We start from the raw sequence: 24116 nt of genomic DNA, 5'->3' as shown, positions 1-24116 counted from the left end.
TTACATACTATCAAAATGCTTACAGAGTTCAAATGTGATTTCCCACTCCCCTGATCTATTTTTCAACCACTTCTGCTTAGGTCATCTTATGAAACGCTAAAACAAACACAAGAGATTTATTTCTTAGGGACTTGCACCATGTAGACACTCAGAAATTAGCTTCTGACTTGCCCTTAAAAAAAATGGTCAAATCTTGCTCTCGGAAGCAGTTAATTAAAGAAATTACTTCGGAAGGCCAGGATTAAAGACAGAAAAGTCAAAGCATTCCCCTCTGTGCCAAAGTGGAAGCAGCTTTTCCAAGACTAGCATGGAATTTGTTGGCAGAACCCATGACCTAGAGGATCTGAGAAAGAGGAAACTAGTGAAAGAAAGAGCAATACCTTGAAATACCTTGTTGTGTTTCAACATCCACAACAGCTGCCCCTGGAGAAAGTTCCCAGAGCAATGAGAATTGCTCCTAAACCACTGCACAAAGGTGAATCCTCCAGGCAGACAGGTCCTGCAGATCCTTCCTATTTGTGGGAGTGACTCACTAGCCTGCTGGTGAGAAAGGAGGGCAATATGTAGCCCCCTTTGAATATGGGCTTCTACTTCTTACTGTCCACGTTTTCCAGAACTAATCCCCCTCAAGCAGCAAATATTGTACCTGGATTAAGAACAGATTGGCTAAATCAGCACTGCTGGGTATTACTTAAGGGACTACACATCTTCAAGAGTCTACAAGTGCTATCCTCCAAGATTCATTGGGTGTAAAGATAGTACAGATTTATACGGAGCAGGAGAAAATCAGCTTTATTCTAAAGCTCCTTCTCCATCTCTTTTTCTCTTGGGGCTGCAAATCATGTTGCCTAATAAGGAGCTGAACAAAGAACTCTTTCAGAAATGTTGTATTTGTTAGCATTAGAACAAATCTCAAATACAGGCTATTCTAAGAATTTCAAGCATATCATCAATTGATAATGTTATTTTCACAATTGATGGATTGTAGCATTGACACAAAGCTGATCTATTCGTGTCACTCACATCCCTTTGCTATATTATACAATAGCTTTTGGGTGTCCCTGCAGACTGTTTCCCTCAATGCGTTTATAAAGAGGAAATTGCACACTCAAATACACATTCGAAGATGTACAGTAGACACAAATTGACCAATTCAGCTTCAAGCTCCCAAATTATTGGAAAACAGCTTTTGCTTGTCTTGAATTTCAATTTGATTTTGTTCACCCAATAATTTGTGGGTAAGTCTTGGCTTGATATTTTGGTGGTACTTGTTTTCGCAGGAGAGATCCCTGGTATTGTCTCCATTCTGCAACTGAATTAAATTTTTGCAATGAGGGTGTAACCATTCAGAAAGTCAAAAGTGTGCACCAACTATTAACTCGAAGCCAACACAGGTGAATACTCACAAACGCAAACATTCATAGGTTAGCTTTTCCATAAGTGCCAAGGAGGCTTACATGGGACTGTGCCACTAAATCGCATAGGTGTTTTTAAAAAAATCCCACTCCTCCTGCCCCAAAGAACCTGGTGAGAGCATCTTGGGAAAAGTAAAAACATGCCTGCACCCCTCAAGTGAAGCCAATTCCATTTTGATTTAGCAAACATTTATAGGGTAGAGACCAGAGACACTCCTGCAGCTCTAGCATGCGCCACTCTGTCATAGACTGAGAGGAAGCTACAATTGTTCCAGAGCTTCCTGGGTCATCACTGGGGGTTGGGAGAGGGACTATTCACCTTAGCACAAAGTCCCAGTGCTGAATGAAGTCTTTGAGCACTATTGCAATGATGGACATTTTAGGAACAGCTTTCAGGTGGTTCTGCCCTTCCCCTAAACTCCTAGGAGAGCAGAATGCTATTCCAGGGAGACAATCTCCCATAACCATGCTAATAAAGCAGCATTTGCTGTTTATTTCCTATGGCCTGGTGTGCGACGTGCAGCTATTCTGCTGTTAGTTTCTGTGTAAAGCTGGACACTGCCCTTGCCAGAGCAGACACATTTCACTCAAGCTGTGGAGGCGACTACCTTTCAGATATACCAGAAAAAATGGCAGATGGGGACAAGAGGACTTTACTTGTAGCTCTGCTCCTGCAGTCTCTCTGAGCCTTGGGGTTCATTCCAGGCAGACTGCAACAGCAGCCTGCAGTCAGAACCGCTGGGCAACTGTCCACAGCAAGTACTTCACTTTGTTCTCTCCCTTTCTCCTTTGTTGCTTCTACCACAAGGCTCCTGGGACAGAGAACACCACGAGCTCAGACAAGGAGGAAAAACAAGAAGCCTGCAGAACCTCCATCAGGCTCCTGTGCTTCTTGTTAAAGGCAAGGCAAGCAGAGGTCTTGTCTAACACTGCTAACAGAAGGGCCCAATTCCCCCCTTGTTTCCGCTTTCCCCAGCTCTGCCATTCAAACGTCTCATCTCCCCGCTCTCCCCAATACTTCTGCTGTAGATGCCACCTCTTCTATTAGGGAATTACAGTAATGGGATGCCCAGGCTCAGGGTGCTGTTCTTTGTTGAGGGCAGTTCATTTCATACACATTTCTAGTGGTTACTTTTTCCTTTCCTGGCTCGGTCCACAGTCAATTGGACACACTCACGACTCCCAAATAGAGAGGTACGAAACAAGGACATTAAGCCTCTAAAAGGCCTCCAGAAAGCTGCAACTATCTTCCCAGAGGAACATGAAATTGCTCCTCCATGGTCTTCAGAATCTGCATTACAGGATGACAAAATTTCTCCAAGAGAACAAAGTAGATGCTACTACTTCCTGCCTTTTAAATCCATCATAACAGTGGTGAAAAATGCACTAAAGATTCCCTTAAAATGAAAAGCAAGGGCCGATCCTCTATTTCCAAATTAACCGAAATGTAGCGGACACCCAAGAAGCTATTAGCAGGTCACTGTCTTTGTCAGATCTGCTTCACTGGACCAGAATTCTTGGCTTGTCTTTGGAAGCTGCAGTTGTTTAGAAGATAGGTGAGTGCACCCTGGATAGAAAGTACAGGTACAATTTCAAATAGTTAACAGGATTTGCACACGGGGAGAAGCGTGGGGTTGGTTACTTGATTGATGGATGATACTGTACATACCTCTCAAAACTGTCTATTTTTTTAATGGTCTGTCTTGACCTCTCGTTTTTGTGTGTGCTCCATCTTAATTTGTTTAGTGGCATTCACCAAGCAAAACATTTTCTGGCACCAGAACCTCAGACCAAGATAACTGTGTATGTTGTAGAAAAATACAAATAATCCAACATAAATTATAACATTTTAAACCATTCCTGATCCTCCCACCACAGCCTGCCCAGTTCTTATTTGGGTAGAGTTAATCCCCTGGTAAATCTTTCATCCCACTGAATCATCACTTAGCGAGCTGCTTTATTTGCAATACCCCTGAGGTCACCAAGGCACTGAGAAGGGTCACCTCTTAGAAGGACCTGGAGATGCAAAATTTACTGCAGCAAACTTCAGGGAGCAGACAACAGACTGAAAGAGCAGCAACCTAAGAAAGTGTGCCTCAAATCCCAAGGGATTTTTACCTCAATTATTAGTAAGACTGAAACTCTGCTTTCATCATCTTTGCTTTGCCTTCGGAGTACGAGCCATCAGCCGAGTGTTTCTTCACACCAAAATTGAAGATCATTAGCCAAAGAAGCTTCATACCCAAAAGGAGGTGAAGGCTTTGTTCCATTATTCTAGTGTCAGCAGGGGCAGTTCCTTTAGTGTTCAGTGTATTACTCGTCTTTATATCACATTTTAAAACTGCACTGGGAGGCAGAGGCGACGTAGCAGTTCAGCCAATAACCAAGGAACAGGCATTTCGCAGCAGAAAGTGTCTAGGAAACTAGTAATCCTGAATTCAGTAATTCTTCCCACATATGCAAGTGTGCATCAACTTTTCAAGCTTCAAAACATGGGCCACAGTCCCCAGTGCTAGAAGCTTAAACCAACATAGAACCAGAACTTTTAACTTCAGCTTCAACACAGCATTCTTGATATGAGACAAGATTGGCCGCAGGACAATGGATACCCACTGGAGATCTGTCAAACACAGGCTGCTTCTTCCCCCAGTGGCCCACCCCTCCCATGAGACCACCCTTCACGCCACCTCTTCCCATCTTCCACCCCTTTAGCCGCACCCAAACAGCTGTAGCTGGTGGGTGCTGAATACTCTTTCACCCAGGGTGCTTGAGCCCTGGAGCACCTGTGGAGCCAGTGCCTATGCTGTCTCCAGCATCGGATCCAAACCTAACATTAACCCGCTAAAATGGCAAAGGAGGGAGGGAAGAAACTTGATGTTTGTTCCCCTTGCTTCCATGACAAGAAGAAACACAAACAAAATGAGGAGAAACATTGTGAGTTTTAAAAGCAGAACACAGGTTTATTTACAAATCAAGTTCTTGTGGGTAGCGGAATAAATAAAAGATTTGCCCTGTATGTGCCCAACTCTCCACTTCAGAAGTCTGAATAAAAGGCTGAGAAAGAGAGAGCTCTGTCTAGGAACCACCCTCTTTCCTGACCTGCCAAAACACTTCCTTGGAAAACAAGCTCAGGAAGGAAGCAAAATAAAGTGCAAACAAAAAGGCGACAGAAGGCTGGTGGCTTGTCTTGGGGCCCATCTGAGGCAGAAAAGTTGGACTTGATAAAGAGTTATGAAACACCACAGTTAGTTCTCCTCCAACCTCCTGACATACCTAGATGGGTGAGGGCACAGGGATCCCGTTAGATGCCACAGGAAGGGATCAAGCACAAAGGAGAATATTGCACATGTGCTCAGAAAGGGGAAAGTGGCAGGGAATTGCCAGCACCAGAGCATTACATTCAGGATTTAATCCCAATGCTCCCCCGTGCTCCACCAACAGCCTCCAGTAAAGAAGGATGGATGGACAGCAGCAGAGACTGTATATTTATTTTCCGGTACTGGACATCTTGGTGTGGATACATTCCTCATTACAGCAGCATCACCACTCCAAAAGCAGATATCGCTCCTCATCTCTCGCCCATGATTGGAAAGAGAAACATACTGGTTCAAATTCTCCTTCCCCCACTTTTTGGTACTTCTGCTATAGGAACTATTGGAGGGAGTTTTTACAAAGATGCATCATCCCATCCCTGAAGAAAGGACAGTTCCCTGAAATACAGTCAAAATGATGCAAGGAGTTCTCAGATTACCATCTGCCAGAGAAACCACGTCAGAATTGGAGAAGCCCCAAACTCAGCCAATGCCACAGGGGGCAGAACTGCCAGAGCAACAGAAATATTTCAATGTGTTCCATCACTGTACAGACTGACTAGTACCAACCCTGTGTTTCAGGATGCCCTCGCTTCATGCCTAAGCTACTACATGGGAACAGAACACAGGAGACAGGACATGCATTAAGTCAGAATAAATGGTAAACTTTTTCCAACACTTCCAAATCAGAAGTGCTGTACATACGCTTGTATAACAGCATATTTGGCACAGCTGTCCAACGAGGGAATCTGGGTAGTATCTTCGGCTCTGTCCAGTGCATAGATACTGTATGTCAAGGCAAGACTAGTAGTATTCACCATCCAAATCAGCTGACTTTTTGCTGAGTCCAAGTGCCAGCAGAATACTTACAGGCAGTAAAGGGCTCTGCTTCTGCCTCCTCCATCCTAGATTGCCTTAACAGAGCTCTCCTCTGAGAAGGGAAGCCCACTGGTTGATGTCTGAAGGACCGCTCTAGGTTTGGGCCTCTGTCCAGCCCTGGACCAGCACCCTCCAAGTGAGAAAATTAAAATAGTCTTATCTCTTTCCAATCAAAATTCGGACCACAGGACAGCCTTGTTTCCTTTGTCGACGCTGACCACATAGGCACCAGCTGGTGACCACGTCACTGCATTTACAGAGGAGCTGAAAGGAAGCCAGGTGTCAATTTAGAACAGATTCTAATTTCACAGCAGCATTTAGGAAAGGTGAAATTAAACCTCATAGTTTTTAAAGAGCTTAAGCTAATTCACTGTCTGCTTTTATTTACACCTGCATTTCTAACAGCCCTCCCAAGAGCTATTTAGAATATATTATAATTAATGTGCTAATTGTGAACAAGCAATCCAGCAACTAAACTTTTCTAGCCTTAATTCCCACTCTACTGGTTATTACCATGAATCCACAGAGAAGCTGCATATAAATATGTCATGCACTCCGATGTGAATGGAACTCTACATTTGCAATACCCCATCTCGCCATAGGACCAACATGAGCCTGCACCAGTTCAGTCAACCAACTTCCTCTCTCACCTGTGATGCTTTGCAAGCGTTCTCTCCACCTTCCCAGTGAGCACATTCCAGATGTAAAGGGCCCCATCAGCTGAACCAGCTGCCACATAGCTACCATCGGGGCTATTGAAACATATCAGGCACAAAAGAGAAAACACAATTCAGTTTGAAGTTAGCAGTTTTTGTCTCACATGTTTCCAAAGTAAGCAAACTGAAAGTGGCTCAGGGTAGTCTGCACTAGAAAATAAAGGTTTTACCAGCTCTTATTCACTGTGATTACCAAGACTTTCCAGATCACATGATGGACCATCCAGGTGGCTAGTATTTAAAGATATATGCTGTTCTTGTGAAATCTACTTAGGCTAGTTGGGTGACGTCAGCAAGTCACTTTTACCTCTGTGCCTCAGATGGGGATAACAATGCTTACCTCACTTGTAAAGCACTGCGAGATCAATGAATAAGGCATGCTGTATAAGCTTAAAGCACCTAAAAAAGGCCCGTAATAATAAGCGTCAAAGGCCAGGAAGAAAAATAGGTTTCCTTTGTGGTAGGCACCTTAAACACAGAAAATGGCTCTTCCCCCTGCCAAAAAGCTTGAAATCAACAAGGTAAAAAAAGGAGGTGGTGGGGAAGATTGAAGGTTAAACATAACCAAAGTGGTTCAGATATAACATGTCTCTATTCACTAAATTTAGCCAGGGCTTTTTTCAATGCTTTAGGTATTTAACCCTTAAACTTACCGATTACATGGTTTAGATCTTAAACTTTTTTAGTTTTGTGTCAGTCATATTTAAAAATCCTTAATGTGGGCTTTTTATTTGGTTTTAAAATCTGCAGAATTGGTAGCTTCTTCTATGCTTAAAATTGCCAAACAATTCCTATATTAATTTATTTATAGCTTTGCCAAACCATAACCACGTGGGCTGAAGTCTTCCTTGCCAGGTGCCTGTCCCAGGCCAACTATTTTGACTTGAATTTCAGCAGAAGTGGTTCAATTGTTTGAGAAAGACACTAGAAAAATGTTGTTTCCATGTTAAACCATTTCTTACTCCATTTCATTGAGAAGTTCTATCACCTGCATACTTTGGAGTAAAGACATGCCAGCCTGGTTTCAGTGCTCTTTTCTTGTTCCCATGAAAAGCTACCCAGATGCAGACAAATTAATGGCACTGAGAAATGGCAGTTCACAGGTTAGATGCTCAGTACATGTTTGTTAGAAATGGGAGCCTTCAAAGAAAGTAGCTGACATATGCAGTGGAATGTTCCAGCCCTGGGCCACTGGCTTTGAGCAGGAATTCCCTGCAATTGCTGTCCCCGCAGCTGCTATGACACACTGGGCACTACAACTGACAGCCAGGTGACTATCCTCCTTCACCTCTCAATACCCTGGTTGGTAGAGTCCAGGCAGCATGGAGGAGGAAGCAGAAGGCACACCCAAGGAATTTGCACAAGATGTTTGGGTGGAAGAGGAGAAGACGGACTGGATGATCAACCCAAGGTAGAACAAGGCTGCAATAAGGTGGTATAATAAATATGCACTCAGGACCAAATTAAGGCTCCATGGACAATCCTCCTTGTTTTTCAAGGTTTGACTTTCCAATATTAACAGACCTAATAAACTATTTTGCTAGTCTTTAAAGTACTACTTGACTGCTTTTTGTTTTGATAGTGTATAGACTAGCATGGTTTCCTCTCTGTTACTATTTTTTAGTACAGTGCGTACGCACACTATGTGGAATGCTGCCTGTACCTTTTTTCCTGATTTCTAGAAATGGTGAGTTCTTTTGGTAGATATCCATGTCTGAAAACAGTCTTGCTAACTGCCCAGTGCTAAGTGTCCCTTTTTTGTCTCATGATCAGTGTTAATGGCTACAGCTTGCAAACTAAATGTGGAGCTTAGAGTTGTAGCACAACAGTCAAGAAGGTAAAAAATGCTAATTAGTTTGACAGTGGATGGTGGTTTGGAACTTTGCTCTTCAAAATATCATTTAAGAATTTGCAGTAAACCAACTAACGTCTCCCACCAACCCTGACCCACCAATTTGGCTGCTTACCTGAAGACAACTCTTGTCCAGTCAGATCCGCATTTGAATCCCTGGGCACTGAAACAAGGCGGAATCAGGTAGTTGTTACATTCCTCAAACATGAGGCCTGGGGACTCATCGGGGACTAAAAGAAGATTATTGCACTGATTGGGATAAATGCTACATATTACTGAACATGAAACATCTCTCTCTTTCCAGTCTCATTTATTGGACTTTTCTCCCCGGTGAAGGGTATAAGCTGTCTCCTTCAAAAAGATGGAGCCAAAATCGCAACAAAATACAGATTGAACTTCTCTAGTCTGGCACTCAGGACCTGACTGGTGCCAAATGAGAGAATTTGCCAGACCACAGGAGTTCAATGTGATCTAGCACAATTACACAAACCTCCACCGCTTACTGGGCTCTTAGAAGACATTTGGGGGTAAATTACAGATAAATAACTGCACAGAACACTGAGAGCCAGGACCGGTGGCTGCAAACAAACTTTATGGGACCATGGGAAACTTGGCCACACCCATGATAACTGGTCATTCTGGCTAACTAAAATCATGCCAGATTACAGATATTACCAGATGAGAGTGTCGGACTAGACAGGTTCAAACTGAACATCTTTTGTCCAAAATTGTCAAAAACATGGCTCCAAAGGCTTTGACCTCTCCATTAAGGGACAAATTGCAAGGTTTGTTTCACAAAGGACACAGGCAAATAGCAAACTTACAAACACGCCACCAAATCCAGTCACCTGTCACATACCCCTTACACTGAGATCACACTCACCTGAAAATCTGTTTGACAGCATTGACTCGCAAATCAATGATTTTCAGCAGATCATCTCGGGAACATGTCAAGAGCTCTGTTCTCTCTGGGTTCAGGTCTAAAGCTGTGATCCTCCCACCCAGTTCCAGCTCCCGTACAATGCTTTCAGTCCTGAAGACAGAAAACAGCATGGTAACTTTGTAACAAGGACCCTTACTCCTGGAGAAGTACTGTGCTGATGTGTGCCCACAGAATTCCCATCCCATGCAGATTTCTTTCCCTCTCCAAAGAAAAATAACTCTGATGGGAAAGCAAAAATTCCTGCAAGAGCAGTTGTTATGCATATGCACGCTCTTTTGGGCACCCACTCACATCTGTTGGTGCCTGTACTTTCCCAATGTCATACTAGAACCTTTACGTTTATTTACTGACAAAATATGCAGAATGTTAAAATACTGTGCACATAATTTTTTTGTTATAGCATTCCGTCAGGAGTACCCCTGAATTTGCCCCAGAGCCTGAGGATAGGAGGCCAGGTACCCACTTTGTGTTCATTATCCTAATTTTTCTTATTTTCCTACTAAAGCCTCGCACTGTGGCTATTTTGTGCCTAACCAAGGAATAACCAGAACTTCATTCAGAATGACCTATGGATACTTAGCCAGAAAAGTAGAGAAACAGCAGGGCAACGTGTTTCCTTACTCAGGGGCTGCTGCACTGCCAATATTACACAACACACCATGCTGCTAATAAGCTCAGACATCAGAACAGTTCTGGAGTGCAAAAAAGGTTATTTGTCCTTGGTGCCTTCCTCATGGTCTTGTAAGAAATATTCTGAGCAAGAGAGAGCTCAGTAAGAGTGGAAGGAGGAGTAGGGTCCACAACTCAGATTCATCTTACACTCTCCAATCAGCATTAAATTGTTAGAGGCTCTAACCAATCTCACGTGCCTAACCCTGTGTCAAAAGAACATTTTACCTGATGTCCCAGAAGCGAACCTTCTTGTCAAAATGCCCACTCATTACACACTGCTCTGTGCATACGATATCATTGCAGCTTGATCCTGCAAATACTGTTTTTATACCTTGAAAAGACAATAAAAAGGGATGGAGGAGTTGTCAACAGCGCAGTCCAATTCCCATTGTGATGTACATGTTGATAGCAGTATTTAAAAGCCATCTGACAGCAAATATAGAAAATTCAGTAGCTACTCTGAAACTACAGCCCTGGGAAGAGTGTGGGGTCCTGAGGGGTGGGGGAAAGAGAGAGAACAAGTGAGCCCTGTCTTACAAGAAACTGATTACTGAAGATTCAAAATCCACAAAAGCACATTATTCCTCTGAATATCTCAGCTACCTTGTCCAATGTCCCTTCACCTGTACAAGGATAGCCAACTGATTATGAAGTAGCGACAAAGCAAACAAGTCACAGATGAGATATATGGCACACTACACTTGATATATGCAGCGATGTAGGACGCTGGGGAAGAAAGGTTGTTTCTTGGCCAACAGAAACCAGGAAATTATTTTAAGAAATGTTTCTGCTACGAAGAACTGAATCCTACTATTTGCTTCAGTTGGAGGCAAGAAACCGCAGGTAGGATTTTCAAGAGAAGACTTAAGACCAGCCCCCTGTTATGTCCAACCTGGTTCCAAGTTTCTACAGAAGAGTAAGAAATCCACCCTACAGTTTGATGGACAACAGGAGCTACAGAGTGTAGCTGACCAATCAGCAATGCTTTTCACTGCAGCATATGGTCTTTTCCTAAGTTTCTCATCCAGTTAACAGCCAGGCCTGACCCCATAAGTTTACAATAACCAAGATCCACATATCAAAAAATAGTATAGCTACAATTTTCTGGACATTAAGAGAATGAAACAATTAAGCCTACATGAAACTTCAATTTACATCCTAGAAAGAGACTAAGAGGTGTGAAAAACAGAAATGGTATTCATGCTGGGGTTGAAAGTTTCCTTACAAACTTTGCTGCGCAGATCCCAAAGCTTGAGGGTCCGGTCGTGACTCCCTGACACGATGCGTGCATTATCCAACAAGAACTTGGCTGACAGAACTTTTCCACTGTGGCCTGTCAATGTGTGCTGGGGAGAGAAGATACACCTGGGGTAAATGCACAGTTTCAGCTGTACTTGTTTCCTGTCCTCATGGCTCTGATCTTGTCATTCAACTGCTTACTGGGGACAAAAATCTTAAATTCAATTCCTCCTATCTTAGTTTAATATGTGACCGAAGGCAAGGGTCACAACCTTTCCATTCTGGTTAAACAGAATGTAGTTTTGAATCCCTTGTTGCTTCTCTGTGAGTCAGCCAGTGCCAAGAGTACTGCAGAGGCAGCATACTCGGCCACTGGATGGGAGATGTATCAGAGAGAAAGTAACTCCTTTAGCTCGTTAAGGAATCGTTCTTTTGGAATTTATGACTTTTTGCTACCTCCCTTAGTAACCTTGTTTGAAAGGATGGTAACTACAACACAGTCTGGAAGGAGAGACTCGGGGTGTAATGAAGCACAGTTAAGAGTTGGAGTGATGGTGTCTCCAGATTTTAGAAACTGACTTTTTCAAGTATAGGAAAAAGGGTTCTAGTGTTAAACTCTGAAGTCTCATCTTGGAAGCCTGAGATCTCCAGAGATTCTAGAACTGTTCCCATCAGCAAAGTTCTAGGACTATTTCTACTATTTCTGCCTGATGCCAACCACAGTCAGGACCCATTGGACCATGAATCATAGCCATCACTAGTTATTAGATTCTTAGAACTAATCAGAGAACTAATGTAGCAGGAGGGAACAGGCTGCCAGGATCAGAGACCAATCCTTACCAAAAGTCAAACCCCAAAATTAAGTCACTGAACTTCCAACTTGCATATTGCTACACAGACTACAGAACTAGCAGAAGACTTAAAAATGGAAATGAAATGGGAGCAGAGTCTGAGGAACTGAAAAGTTATTGCACAGCCCAAAAACCCCTAGGCCACGGATTATCTCAGTGGTTGTAACAAGACAATTTCTGGATACCACAATTTTATGGATAAAGAAGATCTTTGAGAATCATAGAACACTAGAACTAGAAGGAACCTTGGGAGGTCAAGTCCAGTCACTTGTACCATGACAGGATCAAGCAGCATCTGCACCATTCCTGACAGATATTTGTCTAAGTTGATCTCAAAACTCTACGAAGGTGGACATTCCACAACCTTCCTCAATAATATATTCCAATGTATGGCCACATTGTCAATTAGGAAGTTTTCCCTAACATCCAACCTATGCTTCTCTTGCTGCAACTTAATCACATTGCTTCTTGTCCTATCGTAAGAGGTTAGGGAGAATAATCCTGCCCCACCCCTTGCAGCAACTTTTTAGACACTTTAAATCTCTTATGTCCCCTCCCTCAGTCTTCTCTTTTCTAGATGGAACTAACCCAGTTCTTTCTATCTTCTCACAGGTCATGCTTTCTAGACCTTTAATCATTTTAGTTACTCTTCTCTGGGCCTTCCTCCTTATCCTCAAGGCTTGTTATCCTTATGAAAGCTATCAGGTTGGTTTGACATGATTTGTTCTTTACAAATCCATGCCAATTGTTACTAATCATTTATCTTGCAGATGTTTGCAAATTGATTCCTTAATTATTTGCTTCATTATCTTTCACGGCACAGAAGTTAAGCTGCCCAGTCTATAGATTCCTGCATTGTCCTTATTTTCCTTTTATAGATGGGCACTCTATTTGCCCTTTTCCAGTCTTCCGGAACCTCTCCCATTTTCCCTGACTTACCAAAGAAACAATTGGCTCCCATAACAACTCTATCAGTTCCCTGACCATTCTAGGATGTATTTTATCAGGACCTGGTGACTGAAAGATATGTAACTTTTCTAAGTAATTTTTAACTTCTCTTCCTGTTTTAAATTCTGAACCTACCTCGCTTTCTCCAGTGTTCACTATGCTAGGCGTCCAATCACCAACCTTCTTGGTGAAAACTGAAACAAAGAAGTCATTCAGCACCTTTGCTATTTCCACATCTTCTGTTAGGCTGCGTCTAGATTGCCGAGAACTGCCAGCAAAAGATACGCAAATTGCACACTGCATTTGTGTATCTCTTGCCGATAGTTCCGTTGGGAGATGCCTTCCTGACATCTGGCCTCTCCACATGGAGCCAAATGTCAGAAAACCCCTCTGGTGAAACATCCCTTCTTCCTGGTGGAACGAGGAAGACAGGGATAACAGCAGGACTCTCTCGTCATGGCAGACTTCTGCTGAGATATCTCCAGTCTCCCGACAGAAGCCTGCAGTCTAGATACAGACTTACTGTTTTTCCCTCTTCATTGAGTAATGGGCACACACTGTCCTTGGTCTTCCTCTTGCTTCTAATATATTTGTAGAATGTTTTGTTACCCTTCATGCTTCTAGCTAGTCTGAGCTCATTTTGTTCCTTGACCTTCTAATTTTACCCTGGATTGTTTATGTTCATCCTTTGTAATATGAACTAGTTTTCAACTTTTGTAGTGCTCTCTTCTTAAGGTAGTCTTTTCCCATACTGTCTCTCTCTTCTATTCAGTGGAATAGTTTGCTCTTGGGCCCTTAATAACATGTCTCTTAAAAACTGCCAACTGTCAACTGCTTTTTCTCTTGCTCCCCGTGGGACCTTACCTGCCAACTCTCCAACTTTGCTCAAGTATGACTTCTTGAAAACCACTGTCTTTATTTTGCTGTTTTCCCTCCTATCATTCCTTGGAATCACAGATGCTATCACTTCATGATCACTTTTACCAAGCTGGCTTTTGCTTTCAAATTCTCAACCAGTTCCTCCCTACTTGTTAAAATCAAATCTAGAACAGCCTCCCCAGTTATAGCTTTCTCCACCTTGAAATATAAAACGGACTCAGAAAATAGTCCATTGCTGCACTGCCATTAACAAGTGAATATAAATAGGTGACTTGAAGCAGCTCTCAATGCACATGCAAGGCATGATGAATTTATGCACTAAATCCATTCAGAAAAGGATTCAAAGTACCGTATTAACTCAGTGAGCAGGAATATACTAACCCAAAGCCAGAAGTCAGAGACACCAGAAAACTGCAAGACCTTGTCAAGACACTTTTGCATGGGAACTTTTTGCACCACATAAACAATGACTGAAGTTAAGACTGCGTCATAGGTGTTTGTAGCAAAGATCTGGGACCAGTCATGGGAAATAAAAATTCACTGACGCCCACAAATACAAACTGTCCCTGGCTACGTCTACACGTGAAGCCAACATCGAAATAGCTTATTTCGATGAATAACATCTACATGTCCTCCAGGGCTGGCAACGTCGATGTTCAACTTCGACGTTGCGCGGCACCACATCGAAATAGGCGCTGCGAGGGTACGTCTACACGCCAAAGTAGCACACATCGAAATAAGGGTGCCAGGCACAGCTGCAGACAGGGTCACAGGGTGGACTCAACAGCAAGCCGCTCCCTTAAAGGGCCCCTCCCAGACACAGTTGCACTAAACAACACAAGATACACAGAGCTGACAACTGGTTGCAGACCCTGTGCCTGCAGCATAGATCCCCAGCTGCCGCAGAAGCAGCCAGAAGCCCTGGGCTAAGGGCTGCTGCCCACGGTGACCATAGAGCCCCGCAGGGGCTGGAGAGAGAGCATCTCTCAACCCCCCAGCTGATGGCCGCCATGGAGGACCCGGCAATTTCGACGTTGCGGGACGCGGATCGTCTACACGGTCCCTACTTCGACGTTGAACGTCGAAGTAGGGCACTATTCCGATCCCCTCATGAGGTTAGCAACTTCGACGTCTCGCGGCCTAACGTCGAAGTTAACTTCGAAATAGCGCCCGACGCGTGTAGCTGCGACGGGCGCTATTTCGAAGTTGGTGCCGCTACTTTGAAGTAGCGTGCACGTGTAGACACAGCTCCTGACTTTTACCACAAATGCCCAGTTGGCAAGGGGCTTGGGGGTGGGGGGGACAACAAACTCTGCTGTGATGGCTTGTGGCTGCCAGCCACTGTGCTAGTCAGTCAGCTGTGCTAGCAGCCTCAGGGCTGACAGCCACCATAGCCTTGTCGCAGAGGTAGTCATGTAGGTCCTAGAAAGTCACAAAATCCATGACCATAATGAAAGAATCATATCCTTCATGATGATATATTAAACTGTTATATACCTTTATTTCTAACTGATGGTAAGATTTTTCGGCCAATCTAGAGCTGAAGATTTCAACACATTGTGGCAAATACCCCACATGAGATTGCATTCTAGAGACAAATATCTTCATCATAAAAGCAATCAAGTTAATTATATTGTGGGTGAATTTAAAAAAAAAAAAAAAATCATTAAATGCTGAAGATCTACCGAACTAAAGCATTCATGCCACAAATCGAAAAATGCAACAGGTAAATTGAGATTCAGATTCACATCTAATGCCTGTAGAGAGTGTGGGATGCTAGCCAGTGCAGAAATGACTGCAAAGCTTCTGCAGCAGAAAGGGACCAGGCCTGGCCACCTAAGACTGTTTCATGCCAGATTGGGCAAGCAAGACCTTGCAAGAGCAACTAAAGATATGTTGTGTTAGAGTCAGTATGCCAAATAATGCTTGGTGAAATAATATTTAAAATAAATTAAAAAAAAATATCAAGAATAAAACTCATGTCTGGGAGTGGGAATAAGTGGTCTCTGAAAATTTTCCTCTGCTAAGAGAAAAGACCTCTTTTCAGTCCAAGGAGATCACTAACAAGTTCTGCTTTGGGTCAGGGCCAAAAAACCCATACTGGAGAGGTGGAGGAAGAACATGTATGATAGTTCAGTCTTTGGTTAAGTATCCTGATTAGAGACTAGCGCTTCAGGGTTTACCTATACCAACAATTAAGCCAAGGACCCAGGATGACTCCTGCTCAGTAAAAAAAAGTATGATTCTAGAAAACAACTGTTTTAACTAACTCTGTGAACCATGCTAAAGCCTTTAGCTCCTTAAGTCTGCTGTGTTTTAACGTTTATATGGTTCTAAAGTTAACACTTCCTGTGTGCAGAAGAAGAAATGGTCATATGTTTGGTCGCTACTTATCTGGAAAGGATTCTGAGAGCTACATGCAGTGGCCAGTGTTGCACATCAGGTTATGCTATAAAGGCTCTTTGCCATTAACTGGGGGAGGGAGGAAGGGGGAGGAGGAATCAATTAATGTTTTGCAAGACAGAAAACAAAAAACCTTTGTCAAGATCCCAAAATAGTGGAATATATGCAATTTTCCAATGTCCTTCTCAAGAACATAAATGGAATACAAGGCAGAAGTAACGTTTGCATTGCTTGCTTTCTTTATGAGACTCACCCGTAACCTATAGTCATCTACAGTCCAGATTCTGCTGGCGAAGTCATTTGAAGCTGCTAAGAGGTAAGAGCCCTGTGAAAACAAGAGGAATCTGAGTCAAGTTCACAGAAAGACTGAGAGAAGTAAACTACTACATGCAGCAAATATCTCCAAAAAGTCTCAATACTATGAGACAGGCATTAAAATTGACAAACCACAGGGTTCACGTCTAGTGCTATACTGCTAAGAAAGCCATGCGAATGGACAGGAATTCAGTTTGGGAAAGGAAGATTTTTCAAGACATTTTAAACAAAGATGTAATGGTTCTCCATGAGCCATATCCACCACAGATTCCCAAAACAAGTGCCTATGAAAAGAATGGTTGCCAAGTTGCTGGACAGGAGGAACGTTCTCTCCATTCCACTTCTACTCATAACCCCCTTGCTGCCATAAGGATGGTGGGTTTCTCTACTAATCTGTCTTTACCCAGCCTCCAGTTTGTGGCTCTTCTTCCCCACAACCAGCTCTAACATTTGCCTCCGCTGTCGGGCCAAGCTGACCCAAGCTGCAGAGCGATGCTGGCCTGATTCTGTTAATTTCACCCTCACTTACATGGTTCTCAGCAGAAGTAGTAAAAACTAATATGTTCTGGTCAGACAACAGATAGATGGATTTTTAGGAAGCCTGAGGAGGGTGGCTCCTTCCTCTCATTCTGTCTAGAATGGGTGTCCAACCTTTTGGCTTGTCTGGGCCGCATTGAGTGAAGAGGAATTGTCTTGGGCCGCATATAAAATATAGTTAATGTATATAAATCACATAATAATGTTAAAAGTTTACAATCTTGTGGGGCCGCACTACTAGCTGTCCAGGGCCGCATGCAGCCCGCAGGCTGGACACGCCTGTTCTAGACAGATGTAGTGCAAGATGCTATACTGAATAGCTATTTCTCAAGAAAAATCCCAGAGCAAGACTTATGCCCACACAACTGTCAATCTCAGTTGATTCAGAAAAAGGATCGAGGAGCCCACGATGCATGTGTTAAAAAAAAGATCTATAATGTGTTCAAGACACCTACATTAGAACAAGGCTCCAACAGCAGCAGCTGCTGCTACTGCTCTTCCCATCCTCCAGGACAGAGACCAGTTATGACAGGTAACCAGAATTTTAGTGTCTGTGTGGATTGGACGGGGGCTGAGGCCACAGCAGACCTGGTGACAAAGTGGAGCTGCATGGCACCTGCTCCCTCTCTGCCTCCCCAGAGGGTTGGCTCAGGTCCACCCTTCCCCCTCCAGATATTCCTCTGTGCCCCTCAAGGGGCATGGCCCACAGTTTGGGGACCACTGCTCTGATGAACTGGTGAAGACCAATATAAGATTTTTTGGAAATGTATCTAATGCAAAAATACAAAAAAGCTACACTTGTAAAGATGGCTTCAAACTTGGCCTCGGGCACAGCCTGTTATGAAAGGGATCTCAGCAAAGAAGTTTAAGATCATGTACCCAAATATGCACCTCCAAAACCCCATACTACTTTGACTGGTTCTGTTGGATGCAGCTCAGAATTGTGCCCAGAATGCTTAAGGGAACAAACTGAACACATCATAATTTGTCAGCAAACACTCCCTGAGTCATAGCACGGATGGAGTATGATGGGTGAGAAACTGCTGAAAGTTGAAAGGGTGATGCAAGTATAATCCAATGGCAGCCACATCTTTTACTATTCATCTCAGACTTTGGTAAGACAGCTACACCTGACCACCAAGTTGTGTGCACTTAAAATGTCTATTGCAGGAGCAGATACACACTACTCCAACAGCTGGAAGGCGTCCATAAAGCAGCAATGAAAATTCATAGATTGGGTAAGACCTCGCTCATTTTTAAATTCTTGACAGTCCAGATGTCTGGATTTCGTTTCTCTTCTTAGAAGTGAAGTGCAGAAGAGAGAGCTTTGGGGATGGTCTACTGGGGGAGGAGAGGGGCAGTGAGGGAGGGCTGGGAAGAGGGGAAGACACTCAAAGTTAATCCTGAAATATCGATTGGTCTGAATTTGAAGTAGGTCCATTAAACCACAATAAATACACATGGATATCCTAATGTATTCTAATGGCTGGTCCACGCTGGGACTTTATATTGGCATAGCTATGATTCTAACAGGTGTGAAAAATCAACACCTCAAGACACAAAGCTATGACAATGTAGCATCCAGAGCAGACAGAACAGTTCTTTCAGTGAGTTGGCTACTGCCTCCTGGGGAGTTGGATTAACTACAGAAATAGGAGAACCCTTCCTGTTACTGTATTGTCTGTATGCAGAAGCAGTGTAGCAATCCTGCTCTACTGTTTTAAGTGTAGACACACCCTTATTTATAATACAGAGGCCTTAATTCTGTTTGATTAATTCACAGAACTGTCTCTTTCCAAACAAACCATTTGAAATCAGAGTTCAACCTACTGTATAAAAAAGCGTGTACTGTATTTTAAAATGTGTCATGTACACCTACAAGATCTGAACTTCTGCATTACCTTTAACTTGATTCTTTGGGGATGTATTTCAAAGCATATGGATGAAACTGGTAGCCAAATATAGCCAACTGCAATTACTTTCTCCCCAGACAAACACAAATACTTACAGCACTGTCAAATTCAATACTTGTAATCCCTGCATTACTGCCAGAGAGAGAACCTTTCAGCTCGCACCTATCTGTAGGCAGAAAGACAAACAATTAAGCAGTGGACCAGACTGGATATAAATAGTGGCAAGGATCTGAACTTCTGTGTTAGTTCTATTTGGTCACCATGCTGGGGGAATCACAGTAAATCTTCAGTGGGAGTTGCGATCTCGCGCAAACCCATCTAAGTCAAAATTCACACAACTCAGGGGAAGTCAGGAAACTGACCAGCGCAGCAGCACTGGTCAGTTTCCTATATCCTGTGAGTGACAAGTAACCAAGAGCCTGCCTCTGGGTTGCCCACTTCTCACAGGACAGGGGAAACTGACCAGCGCTGATCAGTTTCCCCACTTCTCTCAGGGGCTGCAGCCTGACTTTTGGCTCTGCAGCCCCACTCCTGCCACAGGCAGCAGCTGAGAGTCAGGCTGCCACCCCAACAGGAGTGGGGAGGCTGCTGCCCCTGAAAGGCTTCCCTGCTCCCGGCAGTGGCAGCAGACAAGAGTCAGGTTCTCAGCTGCTGCCACTTGCAGGAGAGAGGAAACTGACCAGGGCAGCAGCCCCCTGGTTTCCAGCTCCCCTCCACTGGCTTGAGCCTGTAAACTGACCAGTGCAGCAACGTTGGTCAGTTTCCCTGTTCCTTTCAGTGATGGCAGCCAAGAGTCAGGCTGCTGCCCTGACAGGACCTGGGAAACAGCTTCTGTCAAAGCTGCAGCCTGACTCCCGCTGGCCCTCACAGGAACAGAGAAACTGCTCTTATCAGGGGAAAACCCTAACTCTTGATGCTCCCGACAGGAGCAGGGAAACCTCTCCTGTCAGTGGTGGCCAAGTCATCCGCCAGCCCCAACAGGAGACAGGAAACTAACCAGCGCAGCAGTGTCGGTCAGTTTCTCCACTCCTCTGAGCAGCAGGGAGGCGGACACCAGCTCTCTGCCACTCAGAGCCACATTAACCCAAGATATGTGCAACTCAAGCACATGTATTTCAGGGGTCTACTGTAATATAGTGACACAAAAAAACAACAATCTCAGTGACATTGGCTTTCAGTCAACTTGCTTGAGCCTGGCTTTACTCCAATATTCCTTTAGTAGTATTTTAGCTGACCTAGCATAACTACTTCACACTTACATAGTGTTTGTCTGGAACCGTGGAATAGTATACTGCTTAAAAGTGCCACCAACTGAGTCAAAAACTTTAAGGAGAAAATTGATTTTGCATGAGCCACCTGTAAGGGATTCTAATTTTGGTACAAGCCACAGAGTATTTTTTATGGCCTAGGTCTCTTCACAAAATACCTCAGTGCAGATGCTTACCCCCAAAGACTTCCCAGAGCTTAACTCTCCGATCCATGCCTCCCGTCGCTAGCAATCGAGAACCAGGACTGAACTGCACTGCATTCACTTCACCATCATGTGCATCCTGGGCAAGTAAGAGCAAACAGACAATCACAACCACCCACAATGGCATCAGCACAAACTAAACAGAATTATTCATCTGCAGCACCATGCTGAGCTTGCTGAAGAGCAGGCTGCAAAAAACAGAAATTTAGCCCAAACATGATCCATCTTTGATATGCAGAAGGCTCGCACTAAAAATCAGCAAAACTGGTATTAAATAAATCAGAAGATCATAATTAATCATGTGGATTACCAAGGTAGTAGAATGAGTCTAGAGAATCTCTGAGATTTCATTTGCCACCCCAGCAGCAACCATTCAAAGCAAATGACTGGTTCACACGAGTTTGCGCTGATATTTACTCTCCAACTATAAAATGATGAGCAAAGAGCTGCCTTGCACCAACGCAGACTCAAAAATGGCCTCATCAAATCATAACACATCCAAGAGGTCTCAGATTGAAAACTTGAGATCATGCACACCACAAATTAATACATCCCAAAACCCTAAACTCCTTAATTGGTTCTGTAGGATGACACTCAGGACCATGCTTCCTTACACTGCGGACAGCAGGCACTGAGCTTGTCCTAAATTGTCAGCAGCCTCTCCCCCAGTAACAGCACTGCTATAGCTTAATGGGACGAGAGACTGCTGGGAGCTGAAAGAGTAATGGGATTGTAATTTTCTTGTGTACTCAGACCTTTTACTATTCATCATTGACCTCAGCAAGATGCACATTAACTAGGACCACAACAGAGCACCACGGATGCGTGCACCTGAGTGCGTTTTCGTTTGAGGTGGAGATCTAGACTGAGTAAAGTCAGTATGGACTAAATGGACCTAGCTGCCTCAGTAAGTCACATACCATCTTTTAAATTGAAAACATTACCTGGAACAGTTTAAAACAAGGAAAGCTAGATTATCCCAGATAGCAATTGCTGCTCAAAGGGTCAAATTCTCCACCTCTCAGGCAGAAACAGCCTAAAGAAGCTTGTCATTCCTGGATATACTTACAAAGACATACACTGCAGTGGTGGGCACTCTCACTTCCTTACTGGAACCTGGATGTGCATCTACAGTATCCTGGGGAGCAGGAAATGAGGACAGAGAGCGCCTCCTGCGATGGACACAAAAATGCATTACATAGACGAGTGGACAGAGTTCCTTTCAAATTCTCTGCCAGCGTAAATGTCTGAGTGGTCATCTTAGACTAAGGAGTCAATGTAAACATCACAATGTGTTCAGAGGGATATACTGCAACCACACCACTGTGTCTAGTCTAGCTCAGACTGCACTACTGTGGCTGAGAAGATCCCAGCCAGCAGGTACGTCATCTGGAAGCCCAAACTCCAACACTACTCTGAAGAAAGGCCTTCCACCTAATGCAGAGCTCCACTTAGAGGGTCTGACTACAGCACAGTAACTGGAGGAAAAAACCCCAACTAATGAAATGTTGATGATACCACTATGTTTGGAAAGAACCAAACCCATATACTGCTCCACTCAGGACAGCCTGAATCTGTAACTGGAAAGTTTCTAACCAGCGTTATGTACAACTGAAGCCTAACTGGGGAAGTGAAATTGTGTTTCACATTACTCAGTGTCATATATTCACATGCTGAACTAAGAGTGAATAATGTTATCACCTGGCAGCATCAGAAGAGTGATGTCCCAAAAGGGAAGACTCAGACAGACTGGAGGGAAAAGGTCAGAGGTCAGCATACGGCAAGATGGAAGAAACAGGAAGTTGAGAAGAACAAAAAGAAAAAAAAACTAGAAGAAAGGCTGACATTAAGACATCTGTATTCCTTACATCACTGAAATTCTGATGTACGTTGAAATGAATACATAAATGAGAAAAGGTGAAAGTGTTCTAACCTACCCAAAGATATTAGTGATAGAGTCCAGAAGGCCTCCAGCTGGCTGGGACAGTCGCTTACTAAAGAGGAGGGAGGACAGGTTAAAGCCTTATGAACAGATTGTTCAAATGAAGATCAATACAGTTCCCAACATCAAGTATCTGGGAAAAGACACTCCCTTTTCAGACCCAAGCTCAGGAGGAAAGATCCCATGGAAGCAGCAGCAGCAGCACATGCAAGTTACCATTACCAGTGGCTTGGAAGGTTGAGGTTAAGGACCTTATAAAAAACTTTGAGAAAGGGCTTTCTTCATTGGTTTAAACAATTTGCCAAGTCTGAACAGAGTTTCAATCATTCTTTGAGTCCCACTCTTGCAGTGGGAGGATGTTCATGTAACTCTATCCCCAACTCTTGCTATTGTGCAGTAAGAAATGTGTCTCCTAAGTCTAGGTGGGAAGGGAGATAAGTAGCTTTTCGTAAGTTTTCATTATGCTCTGCAGCCCATTCCTCTTAGGCCCTTAAAATAAGTACAGTAATTTCTTGTGTAACTTCTGGCTGTAAGTTTGGATTAATTCAGTGCTTTCCAGACACTAGCTTAGCTTTAAACAGAACAAAGGAATAAACAGCAGCATATAGTTATGCAGAATGAAGCTGCTGAAAGCTACAGCATGAGCATGTGCTCCAATGCGCTTTAGCTATGTGCATCAATGAGAATGGCAAATAGCTCCTATTACTTTCCCATGCAACTGCGTACCACTCTATTCTAAAACCCTTCCACATGCAACCGCCTTGCTAAAAAACTCCTCTCCCTATCAATCTACATACCTGGATGTCCGGCTGACAGCTCGCACAGGAGAGGTCTCTTCAGCAGGGTCACCAGTTCCAACAAGTACTTCAATGTCATCATCCCTGGAAAAGTATGGGAATATGCCTCCTTTTGAACCAGCCACCTAAGGCTTGCTGTAATCAACTCCCTTTGACAAACCTCAAAGGCAGCAACTCTATTCATCTTTAAAGCAAACAAGTATTTCCCCATACACATGCCTTCTTCTTCACCACACTGGTTTACAGTTAATCCACACACTATTACCACCTAGTTGGTAACTTAGAGATATCAAAACAAAAAGCAGTCAAGTAGCAGTTTAAAGACTAGCCAAATAGTTTATTAGGTGAGCTTTCGTGGGACAGACCCACTTCTTCAGACCATAGCCAGACTAGAACAGACTCAATATTTAAGGCACAGAGAAGCAAAAACAGTAAGCAAGGAGGACAAATCAGAAAAAAATCAGAGACACAGACACTTCATACTTAAAGTGGTAAATAAGAAAGCAAAGCAGAATCTAGGCATAAATCCATTCCAGCACGGAAGAAACTGATACTATTTTCCCCAACATGTACAATCTCTACTCTCACATGAAACCTCATTTACTGTTGTATACAGTCCTGACTTTTTCCAAACATAAGTGCTTACAGTGATCCACACTCCCTGAGCAAGACAACTACTCCACCTGCCAACTGGACTGCAGCACAGAAATTGTATTTGGTTGAGTTATGAGTTCAAATTCACTGAATGAACCTGTCTTGACTTGATATCTTTAGTTATGGCAGAGCTCCACATTCTATAAACATAGAAATAAGGAAATTAATTGAAAACTCCAGCTTAAAATCAAAAATAGGCAAGTTTTAACACTCCTCTTATCACAATTATTGAAGACAAACAGGTCATTTACACTAAGTCTCCATAAAAATACATTCCTAAATAGCGATGAGAAGAGGAGACACCTTTCACACCAGTCACGAGAAATGGAACAGACTGATTTCCCATATCTCAGTTTGGGTGCATCTCTGCTATCTGAAA

The 24116-nt window shown here is 43.4% G+C and overlaps 1 protein-coding gene and 2 non-coding genes across 6 annotated transcripts in view; all 3 read right to left on the bottom strand.

Annotated features, from left to right (window-relative positions):
* Window positions 1-4356: 4356 nt before the first annotated feature.
* Window positions 4357-24116, bottom strand: part of ATG16L1 (autophagy related 16 like 1) — a 30336-nt gene continuing 10576 nt past the window's right edge. Inside the window, exons 7-19 of one of the 4 annotated variants that reach the window (XM_075003989.1) lie at window positions 23084-23167; window positions 22282-22338; window positions 22046-22093; window positions 21414-21516; window positions 20318-20423; window positions 18969-19039; window positions 16362-16433; window positions 11014-11134; window positions 10014-10119; window positions 9057-9206; window positions 8289-8336; window positions 6256-6357; window positions 4357-5869 (exon numbers count right to left, since the gene is read on the bottom strand). In XM_075003989.1, the coding sequence (XP_074860090.1) occupies window positions 5776-5869; window positions 6256-6357; window positions 8289-8336; window positions 9057-9206; window positions 10014-10119; window positions 11014-11134; window positions 16362-16433; window positions 18969-19039; window positions 20318-20423; window positions 21414-21516; window positions 22046-22093; window positions 22282-22338; window positions 23084-23167 (1162 nt within the window). In that variant the 3' untranslated portion in view covers window positions 4357-5775. Of the gene's footprint in view, window positions 5870-6255; window positions 6358-8288; window positions 8404-9056; window positions 9207-10013; window positions 10120-11013; window positions 11135-16361; window positions 16434-18968; window positions 19040-20317; window positions 20424-21413; window positions 21517-22045; window positions 22094-22281; window positions 22339-23083; window positions 23168-24116 lie in introns of those variants that run through there. The other 3 variants (XM_075003990.1, XM_075003991.1, XM_075003992.1) reach the window with 3 other exon arrangements.
* Window positions 17809-18072, bottom strand: LOC142018743 (small Cajal body-specific RNA 6). Its single transcript, XR_012646914.1, has one exon.
* On the bottom strand, window positions 20849-21121 carry LOC142018742 (small Cajal body-specific RNA 6). The gene has a single exon (XR_012646913.1).

Source organism: Carettochelys insculpta, chromosome 10 (assembly GCF_033958435.1).
Source record: "Carettochelys insculpta isolate YL-2023 chromosome 10, ASM3395843v1, whole genome shotgun sequence".
In the NCBI taxonomy this organism is placed as follows: Eukaryota; Metazoa; Chordata; order Testudines; family Carettochelyidae; genus Carettochelys; species Carettochelys insculpta.
This window is presented reverse-complemented; position numbering and strand designations above follow the sequence as displayed.